Source organism: Sinocyclocheilus anshuiensis, unplaced genomic scaffold, assembly GCF_001515605.1.
Source record: "Sinocyclocheilus anshuiensis isolate Anshui unplaced genomic scaffold, SAMN03320099.WGS_v1.1 scaffold943, whole genome shotgun sequence".
NCBI classification, from domain to species: Eukaryota; Metazoa; Chordata; class Actinopteri; order Cypriniformes; family Cyprinidae; genus Sinocyclocheilus; species Sinocyclocheilus anshuiensis.
In genome coordinates, this window is record NW_015542391.1 from 535,837 (window position 1) to 550,766 (window position 14,930).

At 40.0% G+C, this 14,930-nt stretch overlaps 1 protein-coding gene across 1 annotated transcript; it reads right to left on the minus strand.

The window, feature by feature from the left end:
- Positions 1 to 885: 885 nt before the first annotated feature.
- fgfr4 (fibroblast growth factor receptor 4) lies at positions 886 to 10,575 on the minus strand. The gene is made up of 20 exons (XM_016491972.1): positions 9,949 to 10,575; positions 8,770 to 8,951; positions 6,916 to 7,097; positions 6,689 to 6,827; positions 6,195 to 6,458; positions 5,999 to 6,088; positions 5,752 to 5,918; positions 5,540 to 5,663; positions 4,638 to 4,828; positions 4,407 to 4,545; positions 4,123 to 4,316; positions 3,873 to 4,018; positions 3,665 to 3,786; positions 3,470 to 3,580; positions 3,196 to 3,386; positions 2,420 to 2,542; positions 2,028 to 2,098; positions 1,636 to 1,773; positions 1,447 to 1,552; positions 886 to 1,359 (listed from the first exon to the last, which is right to left on the minus strand). The coding sequence occupies exons 2-20, from the start codon at positions 8,858 to 8,860 to the stop codon at positions 1,183 to 1,185; spliced, it is 2,766 nt and encodes a 921-aa protein (XP_016347458.1). The 5' UTR covers positions 8,861 to 8,951; positions 9,949 to 10,575; the 3' UTR covers positions 886 to 1,182.
- Positions 10,576 to 14,930: the final 4,355 nt, after the last annotated feature.

Genomic DNA, 14,930 nt, shown 5'->3' on the forward strand with positions numbered 1-14,930 from the left:
CCAGCAGTCACACACATTACAGCTGCATGAGACCATTGTCCACTTAGGCCTATGCCTGGACCCCGCAAACAAACTGGGGTGGTTAAAAGGTTATTTAGAAAGGCCAGCATTAGCATTTGTATATTAAAAGATATGCAGGATAAAGATGGGCAGCTGGAGCCATTAGCATAAAAAGGGGCTTTCTCATTTGCACACAGCCCCCCAATCACCCTAGCCAGCAGTCACACACATTACAGCTGCATGAGACCATTGTCCACTTAGGCCTATGCCTGGACCCCGCAAACAAACTGGGGTGGTTAAAAGGTTACAGCCAAACAATGGAGGATTCACCATTTGAAATCAATCAATATCAAGGCATTTCACATTCAGTCGAGTCCTTTTCTTCTGTACAGTACTGACAATGGAAGCGATGCTGGTCCCCGCAATGTCTCAGTTTGAATGGGATGAATGGCTGGGGAGAAGACCATGACAAACCATGCTTACCAAACGCTGAGGCATGAAATGAACAGAACAACAGGAAGTTGAGCGCTCAGAGGTTTAGCCTTGACCGTGTACAATGGTACGAGCAGCGAACTATTGTAAATGTGTCGATGAAATGAAGAATCATTCAGGGATAGCTTCAGAACAGATTTACATAATTTCTTCACCTAAGTAACACCTTCACTTTATATCATTTAGAATAATTTATAAAATGTAATTGTTTTCTGTAATGATATGTACATAAAAGATTTTAAGGTATTCACAGGAAATCAAAAATCAGGCACTTTGCTGCCACTACAGCAATTTTTAACATGCAAGATCCTGAGATTTAAGACAGTTTTTTAAATAAAAAAATGTAGAATAATTTTATATAGAGAGATATTTATATTTATCAATGCTATCTGCTTTTTATATCAAAATAAATGTTCTCTTTTTTTTTTTTTTAATCTGGTGTGAAAACGCTCCTGTATGCTGCTCCAACGTAGCTTTCTACATACAGCAGCACCCATTCAATAAAAACTTTAAACAAAAAAGCTCATGACCAGACTCAGTCCTGTTTCTCTGTGAAAATTACCACTCACCAAGTTTCATAGTGCCAAGCATTGTTATAATGTTCTTAGGCAGAGCAACAAAGGTGAAAATCCTTGTACCGAAGTGTTTCCAAGCAAGATCTGATGTCCATAAGCTTGTGCCCAAAAAGGACTATCGCATTGTCGTCTTCAGGTCCATCCGAGAGTGCACATCGTGGTAGCCAATAAGGCATGGGTCAGTTGACATAGCATCATGGGTAAACACTGAATCATTGTCTGAAGAGCAAGAGCTGGAGGTGTCCTCACAAGATGGGGAATACTGTTCGAAAGGGGTGGACAGGTCCAGGTACTGAAAATGTAAAAATACAAATGGTTTAGAGGTTTGGATATAAAACAACACTCTAGGACTCAAACTGTTGCCAAAATAGGTGTTTACCTCGTCGGAAATGGACACCAGCACCCTATCAAGCTCTTCTACAAGCTGCTTGAATGTTGGTCTTTGTGTTGGTACTGCATGCCAGCACTCTCTCATCTTCATGTAGCTAATAAAAGCAATTTGAATGTAAGTACATAACCTTGAAGACCGACGTTAAACATGTTTTTGAGTGAACAGATTGATGCTTACAGTTCATGGGTGCAGTTGGAAGGTTTGTCCATTCGATGACCTTCCTTCAGCAGCTTAAAAAGCTCCTCTACTGGTATCCCAGGGTATGGTGATCCTCCCAGTGTGAAAATCTCCCACATCAAAACTCCAAAAGACCAACTTTGGAAACAAGAGACCAAAAATGTCAGTGCACCATGTAGGGTAATCAGCTTGAGCAATACTAATTCAAATTTCTTATTGAGAACATTTTTAGTCATTGAGCCATATATACTTTTTAGTCGTTAAAAACATCCACCATCAGGATTAAACTGTACTGGTGCATTCTGGTTAATCTGAACGGGCCGACATTCCAGCCGGGGGGATCCTTGATCAGCTGATTCTTTGGCATAGCTGCAAGGATTAGCCAGACTTACACGTCGCTCTGGTGTGTGTAGACTCTGTCAAACAAGGCTTCTGGTGCCATCCATTTCACTGGCAGACGTCCCTGAAATTGGAAACAACAGGGTTGTGAGTGGGACAGTTAGCTGCCACACAGGCTGAGCCAAAGAACTCCACTTCCTTTTGATCCTCAAAAATATGACTGCCCACTCCTTCGCTAATCCCCGCCCCCCTTTCCCTAATTATCTTCTATTAAGCTGTCTGCCAATCAGCATGGACACATTACACATCTGTCTTTAAAAGCATTAAAGCATTAAACGGGCACAAACAGGGTCATACAGCCCTGCTTACATATGGGATTTCTTCAAAAGAGCAAAAAACATCTAGCTACAGTTCTAAGAACGTTTTGAATAGAATTGTTACTTACATTAGTGGTTTTTTTGTAGTAGTCAATCTGATGCACTCCTCTTGCCAAACCAAAATCTGCGATTTTCATCACATTGTCCTCTGTCACAAGAACATTCCTTGCTGCTAAATCTCTGTGAATGCACTGTTGAGACAAAAAAAGAGATTTCTATTTAGTTGAATTGACCCAAACAATGTTTCCGCTTCTGGTAAGTAGATAAACATGTTCACAGTGAGGCTAGAGTTTTGTTCCCGCAAACCAGATGAAACCTCGACGGAAATGACAAACTACTTTCTATATGAGGAATGCTGTCTGAATCAAGATATAGCGAGCAACATTTGCAAAAGTTTAAACAACCCCAACTTTAAATAGACTTGGACTTCACAGAAAAACAACACAGAGCTGGTTTCTGATGTAAATGCATGTCATTAAGTTTATTTTGGTTTTCATTTTAAATAGTTAGTGGTATTTGAGGATTGAAAAAGAGGACAAAAATGGCCCCTGGTTTGTGGCCCTTAATGGAGGGGTTTCAGACGACTGCATTCTTAGCAGGCCACAAAGAGCTAGTAATACGATCCAGTGCACAGGCGGGTCCGAGCGCCTGCTTGCTAACAGATTTATGGCAGTGCTAAAAAGGACAAAGCCCACAGAGACAGGATGGACACAGCGGTAAACACGACACACCACCACTCCACTAAGGAATGCTTGGCATCACGTGTCAGACAAAGGGATGTGTTGATAAGATGTGAGGGGGCAGGTTTCAAAACGAAGCTAATTGAGCCCTGCGAGCAACTTACTCTTTTGGAGGCCAGGTACTCCATGCCTCTTGCGACTTGGTAAGCACAGGAAACTAGGTCTTTAAAGGTGAGCTGTTCTTCAGGAACCTTGGTCACATCAAAGGTGTAGTCCATGCCAGGAGGTCGACGTGCTCTGAGATATTCCCGTAGGCTACCCTTAGATGCGTATTCAACCAGCACATACAGCGGACCTGAACCAGAAATATACATTGGAATTAAGTCAAATGGCCGAATGAATTTGTGCAACCATGAGATGCCACAGTGTTTAACTTACCATCCTGTGTGCAAACACCAAGAAGATTTATGATATTCTTGTGCTTGTCCATCACCTTCATTAGCTCCATCTCAGAGATGAGGTCTGCCAGGTCTTTGTCAGTTGCATCATCTGAAAATGACCAAACAATCCTTCTTAGTCTGCAATTCAAAAATGCTCAACACTTCAATACAATGGCTGAAAGCACAAATGTACCTTTTAGCATTTTAACAGCTACAGTTGTTACTTGATCTTGATTCTCTTTGTTTATCCCATAAGCCTCCGCTCTCATCACTTGACCAAAGCAGCCCTCTCCAAGTGGTTTACCTAAAGTCAAACTGGCACAAAAGAATTCAAATAAGTATTTAGTTTACCATCATATAAAAGGAAACTTTTTACAGCTATGGTTGCTGGTAGTGCTCACTTCTCTCTTGGAAACTCCCAGTCAGGGTCATAAGGCAGTTCAAACTCCATAACTCCAGCCAGCATTGGGGAACAACTGGAGGAAAGACGAGCCACCCGCATCAATGACGCACTTGATTTTCCAGAGGAATTGGACTCCACTGAATACTGTGATAGGGTCCAAAACATACAGGATTAGAATCCACAATGTTCTTTTGAATACCATGTTCTTGGGGAATTTTCATGAGGTTTGTTCAGAAATGTCATCTTACCTGTCTGCGTAGAGGAAATTTGGAGAGTTTCTGCACTGGGAGAGTATCAAAAGGCTCCCGACTGGGATGAACCTGCATACGGCAGAGGACCACTACAACAATGGCCATTCCCAGAGCCAGGAAACCAGAGGCATAGATGATGATGTCAGTGTACTTGGCTTCCATAAGGTCCATCTCCTTGGCCACATCCTCCTCTGTGGAATTGACAAGTTTTCATTACTTGTACCTTTGAGTCTCAAAGAATTTTTAGAATTTGAGTCATCAATGTGTCTATAAAAACCTACCTGATAAGACTGTAAGCCAAGCAGACTGATGAGAGAAACCAATAGAGTTTCCCGCCAAGCAGGTGTATTCTCCTGCATCCTCCATTGTGATATTGGTAAGATACAAGACTTCAACTTCAGACATGTTCAAGCTTCCTGTCTGAAAAATTGGAAGAAACTTTTTAGTGCTTGTTTGCTCCATACAGATCTGTTTCACCTTTAGAAAAGTATAATGGATGACTTGCTAAATACCTTCACAATCTTCACGTAAGGAATGCCATCATGCCCATAGCGGCTGCCATTCATCTCTATGTGTTTTAGCCACTGGATGTGAGGCTGGGCATCACTGTAGACTTTACACAGGAACTGGGCATCTCCACCCACTACAGCTGTAGTGTTTTTGGGTAAACCAGCTTGAAGGATGGGCCTGTGTGGAGAGCGTTCTGAAAGAAGAAATTGGAAGGTCATTACTTTTCTACACTATATCTGTAAGATATTTAACAGTTCTTTTAGAAGTTCTCAACATCCAACAAAATAATGTTGCCTATGAAAGTTGACATTCAAGAGCATTTGATGAAAGATAAGGCACAGGGATAGACAAGCGGCACTTCCAAAGCTGATCAACGCTCACTAATTAGTTCCATTAAGGGGTTTTTAGAGCCAAGCCCATGTGTTGGGTTGCTTTGAAGTCGATGGGCTCTTTATTCCTTGTTCTTTCCCCCTGTCTACTAGGACACAGTAGTTGACCCCACGCCGGACTCTTAACAAACAGGTCTGTCACAGGTCAGGTAGAAAATTGGTCTGGACGCCTCAACCCACAGCGCTTCCAGGCACGTACCATACAGACCGATGCCAGCCCCCACCCCACATTCTCCCGCTGTGATGATATTTATTGCCCTCTTCCAGTGAGGATCTTAAATATCTGTATAGACATGTACAGCCTCGAGTGAACCCTGGTGCCTGTGGTGTAGCAGTGTGCCCTGTGGCTCTCTCTGAGGTGCATTTGGTGCCTGTCTCGCTATGTGACGCCACTGAGCTGCTGGTACAGGATCTGATGCTTATTGCCTCTGACATTTGCTAAGCATGGCAGGCCTTTGATGGCTCCTAGTGGAGCCAGGCGGCTGTCTAGAGCAAGCAAGCAGAAGCCCTCTTACCCAACACGTCCAAGAGGTAGGTGTGAGCGATGGACCCATATTTGTTCTCGACCACACAACTGTAGTTCCCACGGTCTGAGGGAACCACACTTTCCATGACCAGGCTCCAGTGCTGATGTCGTAGCTATGAATAAAAAATGGTAACATGTGAGGATGAAGTGATACTTAGTATATTGCCAAGTCTCCAATAAACAAAAATAACAATCTCTCACCTTGATGCCTCCAATCCGGTGCTCTCCTCTGAATTCTCTACCATTCTTTAGCCAGCGAATGGTGGGAAGAGGGCTCCCTGTGGCAGGGCAGCGGAATTTGACAGTGTTTCCAGCTGGGACTGCGTAGAGCTTCTTCTCCATCCTTTGAGTGTGAGTCCAGTATGGTGCTAAAACGTAGAAACCAATGGTACATTTCAAGCTATCACTCTAAAACTGAAATGCAACTGAACATGCAATGAACACTAACCTCTGGAGATGTAGACCTGGTCATTTTCGGTCTCAGGACCAGCATCATCAAGACCATTGTCCTCATCATCATCTCCTGATCCTACAGCATCTGCAAAAAAGCAGTAAGTGTTCAAGTTATTACATGAGCATTCAAAAGAAGGGTTATTATTGAAGACTACAAATCTGCTTAAAGGTCACCATGTAGCAGAACCTACCTGCCACTGTGATAGTGAAATTGCGTAGAGCCTCTTTGGTGCCACGTAGCATACACACATACACTCCTGAATCTTCAAAGGTGACATCAGCAATCTCCATGACTGCTGCCCTTATCTGGATACGAGCATTGTGATGCACCCGTATACCACCCTTGAACCACTGGACAGTTCCAGGACGGTTTGTATCACAACGGAGTTTTAGTACATCTCCAAGCTCTAGGAGTAGATGCTCTGATGTTTCCTCAGTTGGCTCCTCAGACACTTCTAGGACAAAACATGAAAAATAAAGTTACTAATGGCAACATTATCACACTAAACTGAAGTTTAATTCTTAGATGTGACCTTTCAACTCTAGTGGTCAGTTTTGTCCTCCTAAATACTCATAAACCTGTTTTCATGGCAATATAACGCCAATGGCTGACCTGGCTGACCTGTCAGAGAATGACGGAAGATCTGCCCTGATGATGAGAAGGTTAGATGATAATATGGCTTACCTGATAAGACTTCCACCCAGGCAGAGCGTGTAATCTGACCAACTGAGTTTTCCGCTTTGCATACATACTCCCCAGCATCTTCCATGGAGACATTCACTAAAGGAAGAATGTTGACTTTGGAGAAGTTCTCAAGAAGAGGCTGCAGGGGGAAACAAATGTAACATTACGCCCTCTTTCCTGAAGACAGAAAATATGCAGAATAGAGGATCTTTAAATCACTTTCTCACCGTAAGCGCTGTAAGAAGTGGTGATCCATCAGGCCCCAGGCAATTGCTGTCCTTCTTGAACCACTGGAGACGTGTTGAGGCTGGCTGGTGGAGTTTACACACCAACTTCACATGTCCTCCAACCAACACAGTAGCATTCTCAGGAAATCCAGGAAAAAGAATTGGTCGAGAAACTCGGATATCTGGCGGAACAGAGAAAAGAAGGTTTTGAACAACTACTACTGTAATTAGTAAAAACCACATTTAAAAAACACATCTAATTAACATAACTTCTCGCTAATTGCTAACTAGATCCTTTCTCACAGAGATCACCACTGTTTTGGAGCAAATCAGGCAAACAAAGCCACAAACAAAAGAGAGAACAGAAACACAATTCTCAGCTGAGGATGACCTAACTTTGACTTCACAGCAGTGTTCCTTGTGGCCCGGAGGTGAATGTGATTTTGAGCGTTTGAGTGAAGAACGCCCCCTAACCAAGCAATGTCACCTCCAGCACTGAAGCATAACATTCTTCCACCAATACACTAATGAACTTCACTGAATAAAACTAGGGCCTGGCCGGTATCTGACCCTGAAGAGGGTGTGAATGGTCAGCAGGAAAATAAAGGACAAGCTAAACAAAACACATGCGTGCGTGCACTAAAAATAAGCTGAATGGCTCAAATGGCAAACTTTACATAATAATATGTATCTTAAAGACATATTTTATAGGGACATATATCATTATTTGAGATTTCAGACCCATGCAGTACACATTTTTAGGTTTAACGGTATCATAAGTGGGTGATTTGCAATCCCGAAGTGTCGTACACTGCTAATGAACTACTGGAAAACTACCTTTCCTTTTGGAAACTTTGAAATTTTATAAAGGTCCTTTTAAAAAATTGTATACAGTAAAATGTTTATTATAACCTCTAGAATCCACAAATGACTCTAGTGTTATTTCTGAATTGAAAACAAGGCATTATATTACTTAGCTGTAGATAAATCATATTATTACTATGAAATGCTCATATTTGTACAAGTTCATTTCTGCCTCTTCTTGTTCTTTTAGCGCTGCATTTCTCACTTGACTGGGTGGCTCTGCACATTAAAGTCTTACAGTTGTCAAAGTACTTTAATTTCTCCTGGCAGGAACTTAGTGGGGCATTGTTGGGCTGCACCACAGGGTTTTCAACCTTTATCACCTTCCTAGCTCTGTATGTAGCTCACAAGTGTTCAGAGAAAGATGCTTTTAACGAACACTTTGCCCCAGTCTTCACAAGGGTCTACATCTGTTCCCTTCATTCTCTAGAACTCAGAGCGGTGCGCTCAGGCTAAGCATATCAACAGCCCAACACAAACTGCCACATAAAGCTTATGGCTAATACTGTGATTTAAAACAATCCTCTGATTTGTATGCATGAGGCTTTATCACACAAAAAACTCTGGAATCCAACTCTGTGAAAGTCTTAATAGCTCTTGGAAATAATCAGATACCTTCATGGCAGGTACAAAATCTAAACATCCCATGTCTGTACAATTAAATAGGAGACCCATTTTTCCCACCACTCCGAGCATCCCACAATCCCCTTTTACTGGCACTGGGCCAGACAGATTTACACTTCCGAGCCTCAGGGCTTTGGTGGGATCAGGTAGCACTGTTTATGGCTCAAGGAAATACTGGGATTGTTTTACTCTCTAAACGATTACATCCTCTCCAACTTCCCCTGGACTTTAATTCTTCACCATCAGCTCAGCTCTGTTTATCATATATTGAATAATTCATCATATATTCCAACCATTCATTACAGAGGGTCAGATTATGGATGCATTATGAATTTCAATAGAAAAAGTGTATATTTAAATCCGTACCTTTTGCCCGGACTTCCCCGGATGTTATGCTTCTTGAAAACACCAGTTCTGTTAAGCAGATGGTAATGAAAACCTTAAAGATGCTCAACATCTTGCTGAGGTAATGTTTGTAAGTGTGGGAGACAGCTGGTCAGCTTCAAATGCTGACTCCAGGCATTGGCAACCTCGGTGTAGTCACAAACCTGGGAGAAAAGCAGAGCTGATTTACAATTCACAGATACTATTGTGAAAGATGAACCTTTAAAATGACATTATGCATAATGCATTGCACATCCCAACCCTGCCCACCAAACCACATTTTAAAATGAATGTCCTATTGTACACCTACATCACTGTTGGACATTGTCTACGTCCCTCATGGACATGAATAACACTCAGGTACGAATGCGCAGCAGTTAAGGACAGTTGTTTATGAATGGGACCTGTACAACGTGCTTTTAATGGGCCGTTTCTATATAAACCCATGAATTGGATCCGGAACATTTACGATTGCAACAGCTAGCCAATTGTCCAAATATATAGAAGAGATATTAATTTAAAGTAGGCTACTTTTGAACTTTTAAACATGTAAGATATTTTAGCCACAATTCATGTAGCCTACAATTAAGAGATTACAACGTATTTACTTACTCCAAATGTGTTTCTAAAATGCTTATTTTGCTCAGCATGAGAGATAAATAAGCCCAAACGTCAAGCTCTCGGGTACGAGGAGACACACGTGTTCTCAAAACATACGAGAATATCGCACTGAAGTGAGAGTTTGGTTAAGCTAAATAAATCCACTTACAAGCGTGAAACCACTTGGTATAGTTAATGAAAGTAATTCTGAGCGCAAATAAACCTAAACCCAAACAGAAACAAAAATATATAGCCTACATAATTATGAATGGAAACTAGATTTGAACTAGATTAATTAATACGCATTTGTATTTCACGAATAAAATGATATGATGGTATTTTCATATTAAATTGATCAAATGCGCATAAATAAAGCGCAAGAGAAGTTCAGACTAAACACTAATTTATAATCTGATTAGCCTACTGCAAAGTCCCTGAAAAATGCTTCATTTTTAGTTTCATGTATCTGAAGCAACTGATTATTTAATAAATATCAATATAAATAATATTCATAGCCTACAACTAATCTGACCCCAGTTTTACCGCAAATAATCATTTTACCTATTTTCGTGTGTACTTTGCCCGGTCCGTATAGGTTCGATAAGGTACCAGCAGTTCTTAGTGCCCTCAGATCTTGGTGGCCCTCGAGACACTCATGTGTCCTTTTTTCCTCGCCGTTCCAAAGTTATTTATCCTTGGAAATCCAATAAGCAACTTTTGTTACGCTGGTAAATCCATCAAAAATAAAACCAATAGGCTGATAGTACAAGGGAAGACTACTAATCTTCAGATTCAAAGTCCAGTGCTGCTTTCCTTCGATGAGCTTCTCCCGAGTCCAAAAACCGCATATATCCACAGAAATGAATGACACGGAGGATTTAGACCGTGTTTCCTTTTCTTCTCAAAATGTAAAAAAAAAAAAACCTCCTGCCTTAGATTGTGTTATGGAAAGCATCCAATACCAAACATATTGTAGCGTCCCTCTGTCTTTTTCACATGAATAATGTGATTTGCGCGTAATGACAGTGGAGTGGGGTTCAGCTCCCTCTCTCTCTCTCTCTCTCGCTTGGGTTCCTGTAGAATGACTCGCTCCACAGTTTAGATGAGTTTAAAACTGAAGAGCCGCAGAGTCTCTATCTGGCAACTCACTGCTTACACTCTGGGGCAGAGCAAGAGTCTCACTGGCAGTGGGAGACAACAGCACTCTGAGGGGAAGGTTCACAACAATGGACTAAAACTAGAGGGAGAGAGGGGGAAGGGGGGTGTTAAATCCCCCACCCACAAAAACAAATCCCCAGAGGCAGACCCCAGCAATATAGACTATTTATTTGATAGATAGATAGATAGATAGATAGATAGATAGACACGTTATTTTTGTTGGTTGCATACATTAAAAAATGTATTATACAAAAGTTTTATAAATTAAATATATAATTATATATATATATATATATATATACACTTAAACATTTTTTTACTTTAAGCCACACAAAAATATTATATTATATAAATAATGCAAATGATTAAAAATAAATAAATAAATAAGAAACACACCACTGACCCAATGTCTGTGAAAAATAAACAATTAATAATCCCACACTAATATAGTAAATAGACTGACTAAATAACTCTAAATAACACCTAGGTTTATTGCATTGCAAACAAGCAGGAAAAACAAATTAGGCAATTCCTTTGAAAAGTTCTCCAGCTCTGTATTCAACAACTGTAAGTGACACCTTTCCTTAATTACATCATTGTACTATCTTTCCCGCTAATCCTTTTAGACGTGACGTCACAGTGCGTGCGTAATTTATTTATTAGCAGTGTTGGGGAAAGTTACTTTTAAAAGTAATGCATTACAATATTGCGTTACTCCATAAAAAAGTAACTAATTACGTTACTCAGTTACTTTTTATGGAAAGTAATGCGTTACTTTACTAGTTACTTGAAAAAAAGTAATCTGATTACGTAACTCGTGTTACTTGTAATGCGTTACCCCGACACTGTTTATTAGTCGGTGATGCCAGAAAGGTCTTTTAGAGATTTCGCACCGTTTGTTTTAGAGAAGGAGGACCCACTTATTTTTAACCGATCAGACGTTTATACAAAATAACACATTATTATAATACAAAGTAATCACTTTTGTTTCCTGTCGCCATTGCTTAAGCATCTACTTATAGCGCATATTATATACAGCTGGTCAAAGTGAAAGCTGTAAGAGAACTGACCATGGCCAAGGTTCCGCGACTGTGCAGGTGTTATAATGAACTAAAGCCTCATAGAGAGTGAAAGTGCTTAGACGAATCTAACGTAAACACTTTGTTTGAAATGATCCCGTTTCTCTCATTCATCAGTGGTCTGTGGCATAACAAGCCTCGCGGTCAAGTCCAGAGCAGTGGCGAGGCTACATAAGGGCAGGGTGGCACTGGCCCACTCAGATCGACGGCTGGTCCACCCAATATATTTATATCGTCTGCGATAATGTCATAATAGTTGTTTTAACGATGTGCGAGTATATCGCAAAAACCTAACAAAACACATCTACAGAGAACACGCATGTACATTACGTGATGAAGTCTAGGTTAGACTAATGCTCGTACGCGTTCTTTCACTGCATGATTCAGTCTATTAAAGTGCATTAAGAAGATAACCGAATTCAAGATGGGGGCAGAAAATGTATATATTTATATCATTTCATATAGTTGATCAATATCCCACGAAGAGTGCCGTTTTTTTCTCCAAAATCAGCATGATTACAAATGTGATATTGATTTTTACAACAGTTCAGTAAACAATAAATTAAAAGACTTACGTTTTAGACAGCATATTGCCTGTTTTTGCTCAATTTCGACAACAAGAATAAATCCAAACTGTCAATCTTACAGTTGTGCACTTCTATTCTAAAGCAAATGGTAAATGCAAGGGCTGTCAATTAATCTACTATGTTTGGTGAAGCTACAAACCAAAATGCAGCCCAAAAGTCGCATGTATAGCCTATACTGTTCACATATATTTGGCATTGTCTGATGTCCTGAAACAATTATGCTAGCTGAGACTGTTATATAACATCACCTTTTCAAGTAAAGTCATATTTATGTTTTCAATTTAGGCATATATTTTCAGCTCATATTTTTGGCCTTTTTCTTTTTCAGCCAAAAGCCAAAGGCACTGAGGTCCACACTATTTCACCAAGATCCACTCACTTGAAAATTTCTGGCCTCGCTACTGGTCCAGAGGAGAAGCTCACTCAGAGTCTGACACCTTTCATTTTACACACATCAGGTGCACATTAATTTCACCCGCATACATCTAACTAATAAAGACGATCAAACGCGTTATGCTGATCAAAGCCTACACATCACTCATGAAAAAAAATTCACATTTCACTTAAATCACTATAAAATCCTGTCATAGTATGGACAAGGAACATTTTCTAAATTAAAAACACAAAAATCAGCTATATCAAATTGTACATTTTAACAGTAGAAAGAATATTTAGCATGCTCTACAAATCATTCTAAATGGCCCTTATATTTAGTATAGAAACCGTGCCAGACACACTGTTGCCAGGAAGAAGTGTGCTGCTGTACGCTGGGCAGAGTGGCTGCCTTTCTGCAACTTGGATGAATAAAAGAGAGATTCTGCATATTGAAAAGCTTGTGGTCTCCTGTCTTTTCTTCGATTGCTTCTGTATCTCACTGTCCATCCCGCTCTTACCCTCTGTTTGTTTATCTCTTACTTTTTCTAACATGATCCTCTGGCCTCCCTAAAAAACTGCTGACATTCCCCTGAACAATGCCAGATTTTCCCCCACCATCGTCCTCAGCTTGTGTCTCCAAGACCAGGAATTAAAGCACACTGGAGCAACAATCGGCCCCTCTCGCAAATCCCACTGCCTGGTCTTTGTTATAGCCTGCTGAATGTGAATGCCCCATTAAAGCCTATTATCTGAAGCTTCTCCGTTGCCCTGCAGATCCACTTCTAACCGTCCCCTCTAAAGAACTCTCTCCCCAAAGCTTTTGCTGACCAGGGTAATCAGGTTTACAAATTATTTCACAATTATATCTAGTGTTTAGTCCTCAGAAATATAAAAAACAACTGCTTATGCCTACACAAAGCAGATTCAACATATTTTTTCAGAATTAAAAGCCTAAATGAACAAATAAACATTAAAAAGGGAAGCTACAAAAGAAGGTAATGTCCTGAAGGATGGGTAACACGCTCAAGAGGGCAGTATGCTGGGAAGAACACCAATGACTTCAGCCATTAATAATTTCACATAATAATTTCACTCTCAGCTATGCAAGGAATCCATGGCTTGAAAATACACCATCCATGGCTTCAGTTTCCCTCCAATGAAAAGACCTACTCTTCCAGTCATATGCATGCATGTTGGTAGAATGTTATTGCAGCCAGTGTTGATGTTTATACTACATTATTCTACCTAAGTTCACTCATGTTACCGGTGTTGGCAACACACGCAATTATAAGCTGTCTTAACATTACTGTATTGTGTTCCAAAACGTCACAGAGAACCTCAGAATGGCATTACACCAAAATATACACTTTTGAGGCATATTCAGAATTTTTTAAAGTATTTTGGAATTTTACTATTCACGGTTTGGTTTAAGCTTTAAAGGGATAGTTCACCCAAAAATGAAAATATGATGTTTATCTGCTTACCCCCAGGGCATCCAAGATGTAGGTGACTTTGTTTCTTCAGTAGAACACATATGATGATTTTACTATGCATAGCACACATACTGCATACAGATTTCACCAATATTCAATAGACTGGGATTAGGAAGTTCTTTTTTTTCTCTCTCTCTTTTTTTTTGTAGGAAATTAATACAATTCAGCAAGGACACATTAAATTAATCAAAAGTGACAGTTCCCTGGGGGTAAGCAGATAAACATCAAATTTAATTTTTTGGGTGAACTATCCCTTTAATGAGACATTGTGTTGATTGCTGTTAATGGCAATCCTGGAAGCAAAAGAGCACAGTAATGTATGACACACTGATCCTAAAACACACCAAAACGCATGTTTATGACACTTCAAGCCTTTTTTTATGGAGGAAGGGAACAACTCATACTTCTCAAGTGCATGTGCTTTGAGAAGTAAAAAAAAAGTTCTAAAGATAAATAAAAACAGTGAAAAAAGTAAATAATATAACTAAATAACATGTATTTCAATTCAATTTACTGAATTTGACGTTGCTGTGTTTTATAGAAAGATATTATATACATACAGGTGCATCTCAATAAATTAGAATGTCGTGGAAAAGTTCATTTATTTCAGTAATTCAACTCAAATTGTGAAACTCGTGGATGCACCTGTATGTGACCCAGGACCACAAAACCAGTCATAAGGGTCATTTTTTTATACATCATTTACAGATTATATCACCTGAAAGCTGAATAAATAAGCTTTCCGTTGATGTATAGTTTTGTAGGATAGGGCAAGATTTGGCCGAGATACAACTATTTGAATATCTGGAATCTGAGGGTGCAGAAAAATCAAAATATTGAGTAAATTGCAT